The 17,900-nt window shown below is 40.0% G+C and overlaps 2 protein-coding genes and 1 pseudogene across 4 annotated transcripts in view; 2 read left to right on the top strand and 1 right to left on the bottom strand.

The window, feature by feature from the left end:
• Nucleotides 1-353: 353 nt before the first annotated feature.
• LOC135524422 (solute carrier family 2, facilitated glucose transporter member 11-like) lies at nucleotides 354-8,166 on the top strand. Of its 2 annotated transcripts, none has more exons than XM_064952059.1 (12): nucleotides 354-506; nucleotides 1,435-1,533; nucleotides 2,267-2,427; nucleotides 2,734-2,858; nucleotides 3,019-3,148; nucleotides 3,261-3,409; nucleotides 3,984-4,171; nucleotides 4,755-4,865; nucleotides 6,683-6,784; nucleotides 7,057-7,132; nucleotides 7,402-7,529; nucleotides 7,706-8,166. In XM_064952059.1, the coding sequence occupies exons 1-12, from the start codon at nucleotides 468-470 to the stop codon at nucleotides 7,901-7,903; spliced, it is 1,506 nt and encodes a 501-aa protein (XP_064808131.1). In that variant the 5' UTR covers nucleotides 354-467; the 3' UTR covers nucleotides 7,904-8,166. The 2 variants fall into 2 exon arrangements, with proteins under 2 accessions (XP_064808131.1, XP_064808047.1); XM_064951975.1 differs by lacking the exon at nucleotides 354-506 and adding an exon at nucleotides 554-927.
• Nucleotides 8,167-14,520: 6,354 nt separating this feature from the next.
• LOC135511339 (glutathione S-transferase theta-1-like) lies at nucleotides 14,521-15,638 on the top strand (annotated as a pseudogene).
• Nucleotides 15,570-17,900, bottom strand: part of LOC135524064 (serine/threonine-protein kinase Chk2-like) — a 63,850-nt gene continuing 61,519 nt past the window's right edge. For both annotated transcript variants that reach the window (XM_064951261.1, XM_064951341.1), the window contains exons 12-16: nucleotides 17,455-17,573; nucleotides 17,164-17,249; nucleotides 16,850-17,023; nucleotides 16,534-16,589; nucleotides 15,570-15,880 (exon numbers count right to left, since the gene is read on the bottom strand). In XM_064951261.1, the coding sequence (XP_064807333.1) occupies nucleotides 15,790-15,880; nucleotides 16,534-16,589; nucleotides 16,850-17,023; nucleotides 17,164-17,249; nucleotides 17,455-17,573 (526 nt within the window). In that variant the 3' untranslated portion in view covers nucleotides 15,570-15,789. The remainder of the gene's footprint in view (nucleotides 15,881-16,533; nucleotides 16,590-16,849; nucleotides 17,024-17,163; nucleotides 17,250-17,454; nucleotides 17,574-17,900) is intronic.

Below are 17,900 nucleotides of genomic sequence, written 5' to 3'. Positions count from 1 at the left end.
AGGCTTATGAGCTTTGTTGGTCACTTGACTTCACAAACAATGAGGTCTTTATGATCAAAGAGGGAAATTGCCTCACTAATGAAAATGGGTGAAATCCCATATTTCCATATTATATTCTACCTCTTATTATTTTTGTTGTTGTTTTTTTGTACATGTACATCAAAACAATGGATAGTCAACCTCAGTGGAGAGTGCAATTTCTTAACTTGTTTCACATCAGCTTGAGGTGAATGTACTGCATAGGCCTACTGGTAGCACAGAGTAAAATAATGTTGATGTGTGCTGTCAAACGCCCTAGTGATAATTATACAGCATAGGCTACAATGGAATCACACATTAGAACTGTTGTGTGCCCTTGGCTGTTACCAGGCCATAAAGAGCCTAGGTTTTTTAATCCATAAGTAGGTTGCAGTTGCCTAATTTTCATTAATGGTGCCTATTGAATGTTCTGGCTCAATTAACCAAACATGGATTGTAATGAAGAGTCTGCAGAATTAAAGAAAAGGGTAGGCATAACAGATTTTCTTTATTTTTGATGATGATATCCACACAGAATAGATTATCTGTAACCGGTGTGTGAGAGAGGAATGCCTTTCACACAGTCTTAATCAATGGTTGCTGTGTAAAGAGTGCAGAATTAACTTAGACTGTAATTCGATGTTATGCTCAGACGATGGGACACTGATTAAAACAGCTGATCAATTGTATTATAATCAGTATATTTACTGCGCATCGACCACATTCTCGAACGGCACTCTGCTTAAGGATGAGTACGTTAGAGCAAACTTTGCACTTGTAAGATAAATGCATTTTGCTTGACAGCAAAATCTATAGATTAAACAAAGTACAGGACTCAAAATGACTAAAAGAGATACGGAATACCAACCTCTGCTTGAAGGTATCACGGAAACAAAACAGAAAATTAAGGTATGCATAATAATACCATAACAATGTGTTATTACCATATTAGTAATAATAATGACAACAGTAATAACACAGTAATGACAATGTATTATAATTACTACTATTATGATTACTATTATTATTATTACAATTGCTTGTAATGACAGTTTAAACGTGAATTATAGGTTACATAAATGTATTATAATGCATATCAACTAAGCCCACTGTTTTAAGTGTCCTTCATCTGCAAATGGGGCCTGAAATTACTATTAACATATTTAAAGAAACCTATAGTTTACTTCATTGTCTACACTTGGCTATTGTAATTAATAACCTTTGCTAAAACATAGTTGATCTGTACTTGTGAAAACTTCTGAAAGCTATCTAATAGTAAAATATGATAATGATTAGGCTGCTCTTGTTGAAGATATCCGTTTTCTGTTAATAATGAATGTTGAAGAGTACTACTGCACAGATTCTGTACATATTGCGGAATGCTAATCCACCAAGTATGTGTGTTATTGGTTTCAGTGTCCTAACACATCCCTTCTACTGGCAATTTGTGCAGCTTGCATTGGAGGAACCTTTCAATATGGTTATAATATTTCGATCATCAATTCCCCCACCAAGGTAAGACAATATTGTCAATATTTGTTTACTTAAATTGACTATACGTATATAGCTAAAGAGGAGAGGTTTAGTTGTTATTGAACTGATGAGATGATGAGGACATTGGATAATAATTTGTATTTTGCCCTCATTGAACCACGCCTGTGTGTTCAGAAAACAGTCACAGTCACATGCAATCCTGGAGACTATATTCCATTTCAATCTTAGGTCACACTACAAGGGAATCTTGACTAATCATTTAACACTAACAAGAATACTCTTTTGAGTATTTTTTTATTCTACCATTTAATTTCAGTAGCCTTGTGTAACTGTTGTGTAACTGTTGTGTGGTTGGTACATTTCTCACACACATTCAGGGGCACAGATGTAGGATTTTAATTTGATCTATATGTTCACAACAAAATAATCCTGCATTAACAGGATTTAAACATTTCATGCATAATGTTGCTTCATCTGTGGTTATGCTATTAGCTGCATTGCCAAAAGTAGGTTACATGAAAAGTACAATAGTATTAATATAACTGTAGGTTTTCAATGAATTTATGTCAATCACAAAGCTCATCAGCATTGTCTGCGGTGCAGGAAGATTCTCAGCAACAAAAGAGTGATCAAATTAAGATCTTACAACTGTATAATAATAATAAAATAATGAAAATTATGATTACATTTCAGCTGTGAGCAATGCATTCTCTTTTCAAGGCAGTATTGAGTAAGGGATGCCTTCTTTGTCCAGTCTGTGCAGAATTTCATCAACCAAACCTGGCTGGAGCGCTATGAAGAGAACATCTCAGAGCAATACCTCACTCTACTGTGGTCCAGCATCGTGTCCATTTTCACAATAGGTGGATTTATTGGCGCGACTATTGGTGGAACACTGGCTATTAAATTTGGGAGGTATAGAGAAGTGTTTTGTTAATAGTGGCTACTGGCTATAAATCCCATTTGGATATTTGTGTCAGTCTCCAATTTTACTCATAGGCTATTATTACTATTTTAGCAATATCCATTTGACTGTATGTATTTTTTCTATCTGCACAAGGCACTTTCAATAAATGTTGTATTAATGGCAAATATTCTCTATACCCTGGTGCAGATAGCTTGCCTGTTGAAACATTGGATATTAGGTTATTCAATTATTGCATCTGAGCGCCTAGAGTGTGCGGCTCTCCTTTCATTTTTCAAATATTCTCTATGTCACAGAAAAGGGACACTGCTGATGAACAATGCATTTGCCTTACTGGCTGCTCTGTTGATGGGCCTGAGCTACCCCACTGGATTATTTGAACTGCTCATAATTGGACGATTTTTCACAGGAGTAAATGCGGGTAAATATGTCAGTTAGTTAGTCAAGTGAAGTGTTGACATCAGCAGTTTGCAGTCTTTATTTCTAAGATGAGTGTGTTGAAAAATATAGATGTATTGAAGGTTCTGTCTTGCCTGTAAGTCATGTGCTGCAATTTGTTCTAACAATCTGCTGATTTGCAGGCATTGGTATTTGCGTTCAGCCACTGTATCTGGGAGAAATCGCTCCAAGGGCACTTCGTGGCGCCATGGCGATGGGGACCTCTATTTTCATCACTGGGGGCATCCTTACTGGACAGGTGATTGCGCTTAAGTAAGTTAAGATCATCCTGGACTAAAGCCTACCTCGCAGAGTACTTTGAAATGAAGACTGTGTATAATGTCTTGTCTGCGTTCCCACACTAAATGTGTCTATGATCCTGCAGTGAGCTCCTGGGTAAAGAAGAGTACTGGCCCATCCTACTCTCCACCACCTGTATCCCAGCGTTCCTGCAGCTCCTCATACTACCCTGGTTCCCAGAGAGCCCTCGCTACCTGCTAATCGACAGAGGGGATGACGTTGGATGTGGAACCGGTATGTTTCAATCGCATGTAAAAATCCCTCTCACATAAGAACTGACAACTTGTCTTACAACAACATTAATTGTGCTTTACACTATTTTGACAGAAAAAAAGTTGTTTCAGTGACAAAGTAGGAAGGAACAAAGTGTGCAAACCTATATCGTAACCTACAATCATTGATCTAAAAAAGAGAGCTGAGCTGCGTCACTCTCAGTCCCTGAACATTGATTTGACATGGTGCACATAGTGGAAGCTTTGGAGAGGGTGATCATTCCACCTTTATCTCAGATCAGAAGGGTCGGAACTCTGAAACATCAATTGTAGAAATATTTCCCCTTCAGAGACATACCGGGTCAAGCATATGACTGCAGTACATACTATAACAGAAGGTTACACTGCTAGGTAATGTCTCTCTAGTGACACAATCTTTGATTCTTAAATAAATATTACTGTGTATCCCACTGTGTCTGATTTGATTGGCTGGGTGAATGAGTGGATTCCTGTTTGTTATGAGTGTGAGGGACAACAAATTAACCGTGGAGAGGAGAGGGACCATGTGAGCTGTGTCTTGTGTTCCTTGTGGACAGCGATGAAGCAACTCCACGGCACAGATAACTTTGATCGCGAGCGGGAGGACATGGAGAGGGAGAGGATCAGTGCTATGGGGATCAAACCCAAAAAGCCCTGGGAGCTGTTCATGGACCGCAGCCTCCGCTGGCAAGTTCTCACCATCATCCTGATCAATGCCGCCCAGCAGCTCAACGGCATCAACGCTGTACGTCAGCAGCAGACCAATTCACCACATGACCCTATTAGCCCTCAGGGCTGCAATGTTTCTCAGTATAAACTCAAGTCAGCTGAGATGAGAAGATGTTGGTTTAAATGTACAATATTCCATTCAGTTAGAATCCTTTTGGGTTCCATGTAGAACCCTTTCCACAGAGGGTTCTAGATGGAACCCCAAAAAGTTCTACCTAGTACCAAAATGGATTCTACAAAGGGTTCTCCTATGGGGACAGTCAAAGAACCATTTTAGGTTCTAGCACTTTTTTTTCCTAAGAGTGTATGTATGCCCAGTATAGTCTATATACTCTATAACAACTTGCATGTCCTGGAGGCTATATGAACTTAACGTGAGAGTTCTACATGGAACCCAAAATGATTCTACCTGGAACCAAAAAGGGTCCTAACTGGAACCGAAAAGGGTTCTCTTATGGAGATAGCCGAAGAACCCTTTTGAAAGCTTATTTTTGTCAGAGTGTACGGTATGGTATACACTTTAGAATATAGGGTATAGTATGAAGCCCCTGTGTTTAATTAGTTTTCTATAACTCTCTCTCTTTCTCTCGCTCTTGAAGATTTATTTCTATACAGATTATGTGTTTGAGGAGGCTGGAATTCCAGAGGTTAACATACCCTACGTAACTGTGGGCACAGGAGCCTGTGAATGCCTCACTGCCCTTACCTGTGTAAGTGTCAACTATTGCTCAGAGTTTAGATACTTTATATCCAAGTATTTAGAAGCATGCCTGGAGTATATTGCAGAATGTATTGTCACGCAACCCCATGCCTCTTTTCCACATGACTGATCACAAATTGCATCATACTATGGTGGTATTCCCACAATATTGTTCTCATAGAACATATTTATTCTATGACTTACAGTTCCTTGCAAAAGTATTCATACTCCTTGGATTCCTTCACATTATATTGTGTTACAAAGTCGGATTCAAATGGATTTCATTGCAATTTTCTGTCAACAATCCACACAAAATACTATTTTTATTGTATTTTTTTAGAGTAATAGAAATTAAATAACAGAAATATGGTCGTTACTTTACAACTCAGCTCCCTGAGTCAATACATGTTAAAAACACATTTGGCAGTGATCTGGATTGTGCAACATTTTCCCATTATTCTTTTCATAATTATTCAAGCTCTGTCAAGATGTTGGGGATCATGGCTAGAAAGCAATTTTCGCCAAACTGAGCAATCGGCGGAGAACGGCCTTGGTCAGGGAGGTGACTAAGAACCTGATAGTTACTCTGACAGAGCTCCAGAGTTCCTCTGTGGAGAGGAACCTTCCAGAAGGACAACCATCTCTGCAGCAGTCCACCAATCAGTCCTTTATGGTAGAGTGTACAGATGGAAGCCACTCATCAGTAAAAGGCATATGACAGCCCACTTGGAGTTTGCCAAAAGGCACCTAAAGGAATCTCAGACCATGAGAAACAAGATTCTCTGGTCTGATGAAACCAAGATTGAACTCTTTGGCCTGAATGCCAAGCGTCACGTCTGGACGAAACCAGGCACCGCTAATCACCTGGCCAATACCATCCCTATGGTGAAGCATGGTGGTGGCAGCATCATGCTGTGGGGATGTTTGTTTTTCAGCAGAAGGGACTGGGAGACTAGTCAGGATTAAGGTAAAGATGAACAAAGCAAAGTACAGAGAGTTCCTTGAAAACATTCCCCAGAGCTCTCAGGACCTTAGACTTTGGCGAAGGTTCACCTTCCGGCAGGACAATATCCCTACTAAGCGCACAGCCAGGAAAATGCCAGAGTGGCTTTGGGACAAGTCTCTGAATATCCTTGAGTGGCTCAGCCAGAGCCCGGACTTGAACCCGATTGAATATCTCTGGAGATACCTGAAAATAGCTGTGCAGCAACGCTCCCCATCCAATCTGACAGAGTTTGAGAGGATCTGCAGAGAAGAATGGGAGAAGCTCCCCAAATACAGGTGTGCCAAGCTTGTAGCGTCATACCCAAGTAGACTTGAGGCAGTAATCTCTGCCAAATAAGCTTCAACAAAGTACTGAGTAGAGTGTCTGAATACTTATGTAAATGTGATATTTCATTTAAAAATATATATTTTTATACATTTGCAAAAATGTCTGTTTTTGCTTCTTTTTTTTTTTTCATTGTGGGGTATTGTGTGTAGATTTATGAGGAGTAAATGACAATTTAATCAATTTTAGAATAAGGCTATAACGTAACAAATTGTGAAAAAAGTGAAGGTGTCTGAATACTTTGAGTTTGAGTTTATTTTTTATTTTTACAGGGACAGTGCACATTAATCAACGTTTCAGTAAAAGTGCCGGTTTTAGCCAGCCGGCTAATTTTCAACCGCAGTCCCTTTCCGAATGCAATGTATTTAATGAAGATACCAGTGGTGTGATACTAGTTATGACTGGAAACATGTTAATTAGGTTTTTCAACTAAGAAGACCATATATTTCTCCACGGCCTGTCTGCTGGTATGTCATGTGAGATGCTGTGTCTTTCAGGGCATGCTGATCGAATCTCTGGGACGAAAAGTGCTTATCATTGGAGGGTACACCCTTATGGCTTTCTGGTGTATTTGCTTCACTCTGACCCTCACCTTCCAAGTAAAGCATCTTTGGTCGAACAATTCCATTTTGTGTGAATGTTTTAATCAGAAAAAGATACATGTGTTGCACTTATGCAGTATTAAATGTGACTTGCTAGTTTCTGTAACGTCAGCAATAGTATGTTTCTATACCCGTGTGTGTTACCATAACAAAAAATGATATAAAATAAATTACGTTGGTGTTGCCAACCCTGAATGTGGCTTGGGTGGCCACTTTGGGAACACTAGTTTGTTTATGATTTTATTGTTGTGTTCTTTCCTTGAACACAGGGAGCAGGCCCATGGATACCTTATCTTAGTATGGGATGTGTCTTTGCTTTCATACTGAGCTTTGGCATGGGACCAGGTAACCTACAGAATTTACGTATAACTAATCTATGCCAGTATGGTGTTATCTAGCAGCAATATTATTTATCATCTGATTATAAATCAATTTAAAACTAACACTTTAGCTCAGGTTTTAGGTCAATTCAGGAAGCACACTGAAATTCAAATTATTTTCAATGCTTTTCAATTAGAACATTTTGAATTGAAATTTGTTTTACTTTTTGGATTGACTGGAATTGAAATGGAATTGACCCCAACCCTGCTATACCTTCACTTTGTCCTTTGCAGGTGGTGTGACAAACATCTTGATCACAGAGTTATTCACACAAACCACACGGCCTGCTGCGTACATGATCGGAGGGTCCGTGAACTGGCTCAGCTTCTTCTTCATTGGCATGGCGTTTCCATTTATTGTGGTAGGTTCCAACTATTTTGTGATACTTAACCTTTAAAATAAGGTGGTTACTGTTAGGTTATATGTATTGATATCAGATTAGTTTTATATAAGTACCGTTAACTGATATGGAATTAGGATATGGTTGTTTTGAGAGCTGGCTTTAGATGGATTTGGTCTGCTCTTCTACTCCCACAGACTAAGTTGCAGCAGTATTGTTTCCTGGTGTTCTTGGTTGTTTGTGTCTTGGTGGCGGTATACATATTCCTGGTAGTCCCCGAGACGAAGAACAAAACCTTCCTGGAGATCCAAACAGAGTTCCAGTCTGGAGAAAAGAGAAAGGCTTCCAAAGCTGACCACAACCCAAGTACAACGTTGTTGTCAACCCCCCTGTGAAACACAGCTTCCAGTGTTTGCTGCAAATGTGTACCACACTATGAATATCTCCCAATCATATGGATTTTTTAAAAGTTCCAGAATGTTCATTCTTTGTCAGGGATCGTGATTTTGAAGAGTAGACATTATGATAACTGGAACACAGGAAACAACATATACTGGTCATATGGTATGAGCTGCTCAGGATTATATTATAAGAATTTTACTGGAAAATGTGTTGACATTTGATCTATATCTGTATCTGCAAACATCTGCCAATTAACCTTTTGAATGAATAAAATACATTTTGAGATGACTATCCTCCAAGTCCGTATTTCCAATCAAATCTGTCCACAACATGTCAGTCTCCTAAATGAACACATGGAGAGAGGCTTACAAGTTTGCAGCCCACTTCATATGTGAGGCAATCTATGATTTCATGGATTTAACTGGACCATACCATACTCCCACCCAAATAATCTCCAAACAAACCAGCACTCAGTTCAATGTTTTTGTGCTTACACACTTACAGCGTCATATTTTAGTGTAGTCATAATGTGTTGTTACTTTACTTACTTTTTAGTTACTCAACGTTTAATTTGAGGTTGGATTACTGAGATTAAAATCAACAGAATCACAGCCATATGGCCAGGCCAGGGCATGTGATAATGAGGCTCTCTCGAAACTGAACAAAGGAATCATTCATGGTCAATAGGACAAAAAATGCCATTGCAGCATTATAATATAATACAAGTGGTAATATTGAAATATAATAAAGAAATTAGCTAATGACAAAGTGAAAAAATGTTTTTACAAATGTTTGCAAATATCTCCTTTACATAAGTATACACACCCCTGAGTCAATACATTGTAGAAGCACCTTTGGCAGCGATTGCAGCTGTGAGTCTTTCTGGGTAAGTCTACGTAGCTTTCCACATCTGGATTGTGCAACATTTGCCCACTATTCTTTAAAAAATTCTTAAAGGTCTGTCAAATTGGTTGTTGATCATTGCTAGACAACAATTTGCAGGTCTTGCCATAGATGTTCAAGTAGATTTAAGTCAAAACTGTCTGCCTTCTTGGTAAGCAACTTGTGTAGATTTGGCCTTGTGTTTTAGGTCAGCGGTTCCCAAACTGTGGGGCGAGGGGGAGAGCTCCAACTGGCACACTCAGTCCGGCTTTCAACTTACTAATAGAATGTAACAACAATATAATGCACAAGGTACAATTGAGAAATTGGTTAGTGCAAACCTGCAAAATATTTTGCAAAACTGTTTGAACAGTTTGTGTCGTGAACAGTGCTTGTGCCCATAGAAATAGATGTGGCATGCGCACAAAGGGAGTGCGTGATGTTCCCCAATGCTGGAAGGGGGGCCTGAGTGAAATTTTTTACGAACCCCTGTTTTAGGTTATTGTCCTGCTGAAAGGTGAATTCATCTCCCAGTGTCTGGTGGAAAGCAGAATGAACCAAGTTTCCCTCTAGGATTTTGCGGTTTATTTTTTATCATAAAAAAACTCTCCAGTCCTTGATGATTACAAGCATACCCATAACATGATGCAGCCACCACTATGATTGAAATTATGGAGAGTGGTACTCGGTAATGTGTTTTATTGGATTTGCCACAAATATAACACTTTGTATTCAGGACAAAAAGTGAATTGCTTTGCCACATTTTTGCAGTATTACTTTAGTGCCTTGTTGCAAAGAGAATGCATGTTTTGGAATATTTATATTCTGTACAGGCTTCCTTCTTTTCACTCTGTCAATTAGGTTAGTATTGTGGAGTAACTACAACGTTGTTGATCTATCCTCAGTTCTCTCCTATCACAGCCATTAAGCATCCTTCTCTCATGCTACCAAACATACCCTCGTAAAACTGACTATCCTACCGATCCTTGACTTCGGTGATGTAATTTACAAAATAGCCTTCAACACTCTACTCAGCAAATTGGATGTAGTCTATCACAGTGCCATCCGTTTTGTCACCAAAGCCCCATATACTATCCACCACTGCGACCTGTATGCTCTCGTTGGCTGGCCCTCGCTACATATTCGTTGCCAAACACACTGGCTCCAGGTCATCTATAAGTCTTTGCTAGGTAAAGCCCCGCCTTATCTCAGCTCACTGGTCACCATAGCAGCACACACCCATAGCACGCGCTCCAGCAGGTATATTTCACTGGTCATCCCCAAAGCCATGTCCTCCTTCTCCAGCCTTTCCTTCCAGTTCTCTGCTGCCAATGACTGGAACGAATTGCAAAAATCACTGAAGCCGGAGTCTCCCTCACTAACTTTAAGCATCAGCTGTCAGAGCTGCTTAACGATCATTGCACCTGTACACAGCCCATCTGTAAATAGCACACCCAACTACCTCATCCCCATATTGCTATTTATTTCTTTGCACCCCAGTATCTCTACTTGCCGTTTCAACTTCTGCATATCTATCACTCCAGTGTTTAATTGATAAATTGTAATTATTTTGCCACTATGGCCTATTTATTGCCTTACCTCCCTAATCTTACTACATTTGCACACACTGTATATAGATTTTTCTATTGTGTTATTGACAGTATGTTTGTTTACTCCATGTGTAACTTTGTGTTGTTTGTGTCGCACTGCTTTTGCTTTATCTTGGCCAGGTCGCAGTTGTAAATGAGAACTTGTTCTCAACTAGCCTATCTGGTTAAATAAAGGTTAAAAAATAAAATAAAAACACTGTAACTGTAAGTCCCCATTGGCTTCATTGTGAAATCTCTGAGCGGTTTCCTTCCTCTCCGGCAACTGAGTTCAGAAGGAGGACTGCATCTTTGATGCGTCAGGGTGGTTTAATACATCATCCACAGCATAATTATTAACTTGACCATGCTTAAAGATATATTTAATGTCTGATTCTTTATGAGGCTTTTGAAATGTTCCCTGGTCTTTGTAGTAGAAACTGTGCTTGAAATTCAATACTTGACTAAGGGATAGATGTATGTATGGGGGACAGAGGAAGGGGTAGTCATCATGTCAACCCCTATTATTTCACACAGAGTGAGTCCATATAACTTATGTGATTTGTTAAGACAAATTTGACTTCTGATCTAATTTAGGCTTGCCTAAATAAAGGTGGTGAATACTTCTGCAATTACTATATTTTAGTTTTTTAAAGATGCAATATGCAGAAATCTCTCCGCTATTTCCTGGTTGCTAAAATTCAAATAGTTCACCTAAGTTCAATTTATGTGACAAAACAAGCAATGTATAGTGTAGAGAATCATTTTACCATCTAAACCGATGCAAAATATATTTTCAATAACCAAAAAGAGAGTATCTTCAGCTGTTTGAAGCTGGTGTACAAAACCGAAAGTAAAAGATGCAAAAACTTAAAAAGAGGAAGCATAGAAATAGCACATGTAGAACAGATCTACTGCTTCTTAGACTTGCTTTTGATGAGAATGACATTTCTATAACTCACATTTCTATGTGAATTTGGTCAGGTAGCCCAAAAAGTTACACATTACAGCTTTAATTTTTATTAATTTGTAAACATTTGTAGAGTATTTTGTGTAGATCAATTACAAAAAAAAGCTCTATTAAATATATTTCAATCCCCCTTTGCAATGCAACAAAATATGAAAAAAGTTCAAGGTGGTGTAGACTTTTTATAGGAAGTGTATATTGTGAAAGTACAGATACTCAAACTTTGTTTGACACCACACTCCACAAAGCAAGTCCTGCTGGCTCTAGTTTTATCTTATCTTGATTATTGCCCAGTCATATGGTCAGGTGCCGCAAAGGACCTAGAAAAACTGCAGCTGGCCCAGAACAGAGCATCACGTTTCGCTATTCACTGCAATCAGAGGGCTAATACCAGTACAATCATTATTATTTTTTAAACCTTGATTTAACTAGGCAGGTCAGATAATTAAGAACAAATTCTTATTTTCAATGATGGCCTAGGAACTGTGGGTTAACTGCCTAGTTCAACGACAGATTTTTACCTTGTCGGCTCGGCGATTTGAACTTGCAACCTTTCGGTTACAAGTCCAACACTCTAACCACTATGCATGCCAGTCTCTCTTTGCTAAAAGTAGAGGAGAGACTGACTGCATCACTTCTTGTTTTTCTAAGAAACGTTAATGTGTTGAAAATTCCAAATTGTTTGCATAGTCAATTTACACACAACACTGATTTACCCCATCAGACACCAGAAAACCTGATTTTTAAAAAACAGATAAAGCAACACCTCATGGCACAACGCATCTTCCCTACTTGACCTAGATATTTTGTGTATGTACTGATATGTAGGCTGTGTGAGACGTTTTCAATTGATCAAATCACATTTTTTAGTGGTCACATACACATGGTTAGCAGATGGTTAGCAGTAAAACTGACTATCCTACCGATCCTCGACTTTGGCGATGTCATCTTCAAAATAGCTTCCAACACTCTACTCAGCAAACTGGATGCAGTTTATCACAGTGCCATCCGTTTTGTTACTAAAGCACCTTATACCACCCACCACTGCAACCTGTATGCTCTAGTCGGCTGGCCCTCGATACATATTCGTTGCCAGACCCACTGGCTCCAGGTCATCTACAAGTCCATGCTAGGTAAAGCTCCGCCTTATCTCAGTTCACTGGTCACGATGGCAACACCCACCCGTAGCACGCGCTCCAGCAGGTGTTTCTCACTGATCATCCCTAAAGCCAACACCTCATTTGGCCACCTTTTGTTCCAGTTCTCTGCTGCCTGTGACTGGAACGAATTGCAAAAATCACTGAAGTTGGAGACTTATCTTCCTCACCAACTTCAAACATCTGCTATCTGAGCAGCTAACCGATCACTGCAACTGTACATAGTCTATCGGTAAATAACCCACCCAATTTTACCTACCTCATCCCCATACTGTTTTTATTTATTTACTTTTCTGCTCTTTTGCACACCAATATCACTACCTGTACATGACCATCTGATCATTTATCACTCCAGTGTTAATCTGCAAAATTGTAATTATTCACCTACCTCCTCATGCCTTTTGCACACAATGTATATAGACTTTTTTTTCCTACTGTGTTATTGACTTGTTAATTGTTTACTCCATGTGTAACTCTGTGTTGTCTGTTCACACTGCTATGGTTTATCTTGGCCAGGTCGCAGTTGCAACATCCTTGAGGTGTTGTCTATTAATTCATGTTCTGTATAATGTAATGTTTCATGTTTTGAGTGGACCCCAAGAAGAGTAAACTAATGGGATTATAATAAAATACCAAATTGATGGTTTGTAACTTCCACAATGTTGTTTTTACAGCCATTGAATCTACTTTGAAAACTGAGCATAACCTGCAAATATTAACTTAGAAATGAGATGTAAAGCATTCTAACAAAGATTTTATAGCTAATTGTTCTGTCCTACTAACATGTACTTTTTAATAAAATCTAAAAGGATCATGGGCAATCTCCTGCCAGTGTTGCCAATTTAGCAACTTTGTCGCTATATTTAGCGAGTATTCAGACCCCTCTTGCTACACATTTTCAAAAAAGCGACTAGCAACAAATCTAACAACTTTTTCTGGTGTTATTGGAGACTCTGACATGAAAGCACGTATAGTTTATCTTCTTACCCTTCTCACAGAGCAGCGGGTGCTGCCGTGGGCCCCACCCCAGTCCCAAAACACTCACAGGCGGCCCAGCCCTTGCGCAGCAGTCCCTCCCAGCTGCAGTCAGAGCAGGAGATGTTCCCCCCTCCACATCCAGACAGCAAATTAATCACGCATGTGGTAAGCTGCCTTGTGTAATTGTAATGTGATATTGTACCCCCTAGCTTGATTGTCCATTGTATATAATCTATATGTACACTTGTGTTCCCTTATGTACTTTCTGTATTGATTTGTTGTTAATAAAATACATTTCAAAAATTAAAAAAGGACAGCCAATAGCTACTTTCCTTACTGAGAGGAGTTGGCAACACTGTCTGCTGCTAGTCCATCCATTGATTACGCTTTGCACGCACTGAGTATATGCTTGCACGCCTTTGTTTTGACTCACTTGGTGGTGGCTAAGTAGTTTACAGTATCTAGTTAAGAATACAAATACGTTTATAATGGCTGGTAGAAAGGCATTAGAAGTGTATTTAGATTTGTCACAACCATGTAGAGCAATACAATTTCGCACACGGTGAAAACTGTTGCGATACAAAAAGGTGAGTTTACAGCTGGCTGGGCTACTAGCTAGTGCCGTAGCCCAAAGGCCGGCATATATTACCATCTGCCGGCCTTTGGGCTACAGCTAACGTTACCAACAACATCTAGCTAACATGCAAGCAATGTTATCCTTAAGGTTACTGGTTCCTACAAAGATGATTCATGGTAAATGGAAATGCATAGATGTTTGATACATTAACAGACTGAGCGATACATTGTTTTAAAAGCAGAGCTCTGTCCTGCATTGAACGTAAGCTTACTTACTGTACCTTGAACTTTGTCCTACTTCGGCATTCATGGGTGATCTCTGTTGAGTTATCCTCAGTGTGTGTACTTGCAAGCTACCGACCTAGCTCTTCAAAATGTCAACAGTCAATCTATGCTATTATTTCACAATTGACCATTTAAAAAAAAATATGATAGGCTTCAGTTGTTTCTACAGTAACCAAAACATGTGGGACAGCAGTCGAAGGCACTGTATCTTAACGCTAGAAGCGTCACTAGACCCTAGACCAGACCACCATACCAACACACCACCACATGCAACCAAAGTCTTTATCATGGAGGTAAGGCTCGCTCATGGAACACACTGTATGCTTTATGGCAGGTAAAATGTAGCCTAGTCCCACTGCCACCATCTCTTTGCAGCCTAGATATTACACATAATTGCAATAAGACTTTTGTAGGCAATGTTATAGCTGATGATGTCTGTTGTTGCTGGCACACAATGCTGCTTTGTGGTGTAGCTTTTACTGCCCCGTATGACAGGGTAGCCCACAGATCCACTGAAGGTGGTGAGGGCTTTAGCAGACCTGGGTGACACCCTGGAGAAGCTGGAGAACATGTTCCTCAAGAGGCAGCCCTTCCTCTGTGGAGATGACATCAGCCTGGCTAACTTGCTGGCCGTGTGTGAACTCATGCAGGTGAGGAGCAGTGGACCAACTTCTCCAACAGAGTTCAATCACTGGGTGAAGCATACATTTCTGCTGAAAATATGGTCCTACAACAGTCAAGGAACATTGTCTGTTTAACCACATACTACAGTATATTTAGATTTATGGTTTGTCTAATTACTACCCATTTACAGAATCACGTGAGTCAGCCTAAATAAATTGACTGCTTGCTCTCAGCCCCTAGGTGGCATTAGACATCCTGAAGGATCGGCCCAAGCTGTTGAGCTGGAAGAGTCGGGTCCGGTGGGGGACATTCTTGACGAGGCACACACAGTGTTGTACCGTCTCTGGGACAGGTCCAATGCCAATCTGAGATAATCTGAATATAGTTTGATATAAAAGCTTGCACAATGATTAACAGCAACACTACTCACAGATTAATGCACTGATTATGCTTGTGCTGTCCTTGTTGACCTAGAGATTGATGTTCTGTTTAAAGCCTCTATGGGTGGGTGATCAAAGTGCCTTACATGAGCCACTGTATATGATATGATGCAAAATTAGTAGCTAGATGGTTCAGGTTAATGAACAAGAACCTTGACCTGGGGTGAAAATGTTCAATAAAGTAAGATTTTTTTAATGATATACAAATCAAGAATTATGGGATGCACAACAATAAAAACCCAGTGGAAAATAACATTTTTGTACAAAAACAATTTACAAAACAGGAGGCAATTTCCAGTAGACATAGCTCCACATTGTTGCGCTGATCTATGAATGCTTCCATACATTACACATGAGCTAATATAAGGCATAGCAGGCCAATTTTCAACTAACCTGTTCTTGGTGATACTTTCTTTGTTCTTGATATAGGAGAAAAGTACATCTTATAAAATGTCCAGTTGCAGGTGGTTCTCCCCTAAAAAAAAAAAGAATATTCAAACAGATATTAAATCCACATTTTGTATCGAGTGAGAACTGCAAATGCCTCTTGCATGTCTGCAGATATTTGTTTTGGTCCCACTGTGTGACGCTCCGTCGCCTACATGCGGCCGTGTCACATCGAAACATCTAGTTCCTGCAAAGCTCTTGGGGAAACACAAGATGCAGCTAAAATGGCGAGGGAACTCCTCACTCGGTGCAAACGTGGATTTAAAATATTTTTGGAGAACCACCTGCAACTGGACATCGAGAAGATACTTTTCTCCAGAATTGAGAATGACAAAAGTATCGCCAAGAACTGGTTAGTTGAAAATGTACCTGCTATGCTTTACACTAGCTAATGTATAACTGCTGTATGGAAGCATTCACATATCACCACCGTAACAATGTGGAGCTAGCTCCGCATGTGCCCACGAGTTGGAACTCAACATGCAGTAATCAAGTAAATTCCAGTTGATTGCACTATCCTGAACAGGGACATGTGGGAATGATTACAGTGATCGGTGTTGAAATGCAATATACTGATTTCAAGTAGGCCTAATTGCCAGAAGAAAACAATCAGGGGAGTCTCCAATGGGATGACGAGGGTGGAATGTGGCTCATGTTGGTCCTGTGGATGGGCCTGGTCACCTCTTTGTTGGCTGCTGCTCTTCCTTATCATCTCTTGACCTCTTTCCGGTTGAGGCCTAAAGTAATAAGAGACATACTTCAATTTTGTGAGCAACACCATACTCTGGACAATACTGACATATGGCAAACCCTCTCCTGCAGGGACCATCAGATAGTTCACGTTTTTCTTTCTTTCTTGCCCTGCACTTAAGTACCTAATTCAACTAAACACCAAGAACTTGCTTAGTTAAAGCAGGCTAGAACAAAAATGTGGACTGTCTAGTGGTCCCCCAGGCAAGAGGTGGGAAAATAATGTAGTAGAATGACTGTTTCTCACTACTGCGGCATCACCGGAGTCTGCTGTGGCATCGGCACCACCGGGGTCTGCTGTGGCATCGGCACCACCGGGGTCTGCTGTGGCATCGGCACCACCGGGGTCTGCTGTGGCATCGGCATCACCGGGGTCCTTGGGGTACATGATGCCTTCAGCGGTCTCCTTCATTGCCTCATCCTGAGATGGAGATTGATGGGATCAGAGATTACTCGCCATTGCCACTTACAACACTGCCTAGCCCAAAATACCCATTATGCAGTAAACATACCCGCATTGATGGCACTGGGGCCAGGCAATGAGACAGCAATAAACCTTACCATCAGCCAGGGATGCTGTAATGCCTCCTCAATGGTGAGGCGGGCATTGGGGTCCACTCGAAGCAGTTTCTTCACAACATCTTTGGCTGGACATGATTGGATAAGTAAAAGTAGTAATCGGACAACATTGAATTATCAATACCGACTGTAGTAAAGTAGCAAAAGTTGTTTACAAACCCAAGACAGGTGGAATCCATTTCAAATACATGTTCTCTAGCACACGTATGACAGTGCCAAACATGCATGCAGTACATTTTTATGTCATTTTGAGGATTTACATTAGTCCCTTACCATCATCGGAGATGCCATCCCATTTTGATGGAATAAATGTATATATTCCCTGGGTGATCTGATCACTGACTGACAAACCAATTTGTGCATTTGGGTAGAATGGGGGATAGCCTGCCAAACTGAAAGGGAGAGAAGTAAACGTCACATATAAATGTATTAACACTTAAGTGAATCTGTGAACAGGAAAACTGTATGTGCTGTTGAAAAGTAATCTTGGCCCAAGTTATTTGCAAATTGATTGAAATAGTTGCATTACAATGCCCTTAATACACTGATAAACCTGGAAACATTTAAAGTTGCAACAAAACTAATTGGGACAATGGCACTTTTTTGGTCCAATATTCCTAGCACGCAATGATTACATCAAGCATTACATCAAGCTTGTGACGCTACAAACCTGTTGGATGCAGTTGCTGTTTGCGATTCAGATTATTTTGTGCCTAATA

This window comes from Oncorhynchus masou, chromosome 1 (assembly GCF_036934945.1).
Source record: "Oncorhynchus masou masou isolate Uvic2021 chromosome 1, UVic_Omas_1.1, whole genome shotgun sequence".
NCBI classification, from domain to species: Eukaryota; Metazoa; Chordata; class Actinopteri; order Salmoniformes; family Salmonidae; genus Oncorhynchus; species Oncorhynchus masou.
The sequence above is the reverse complement of the archived record's forward strand: the minus strand, read 5'-3'. Positions and strand labels throughout refer to the sequence as shown.

Excerpts from the sequence above, each read along its gene's own strand:
- LOC135524422 (XM_064951975.1), top strand. The coding sequence starts at position 859 with ATGACTAAAAGAGATACGGAATACCAACCTCTGCTTGAAGGTATCACG. Across the intron at positions 4,172-4,754 it reads AGCTCAACGGCATCAACGCT|ATTTATTTCTATACAGATTA; the intron begins GTACGTCAGCAG and ends TCGCTCTTGAAG. Across the intron at positions 6,785-7,056 it reads CTCTGACCCTCACCTTCCAA|GGAGCAGGCCCATGGATACC; the intron begins GTAAAGCATCTT and ends CCTTGAACACAG.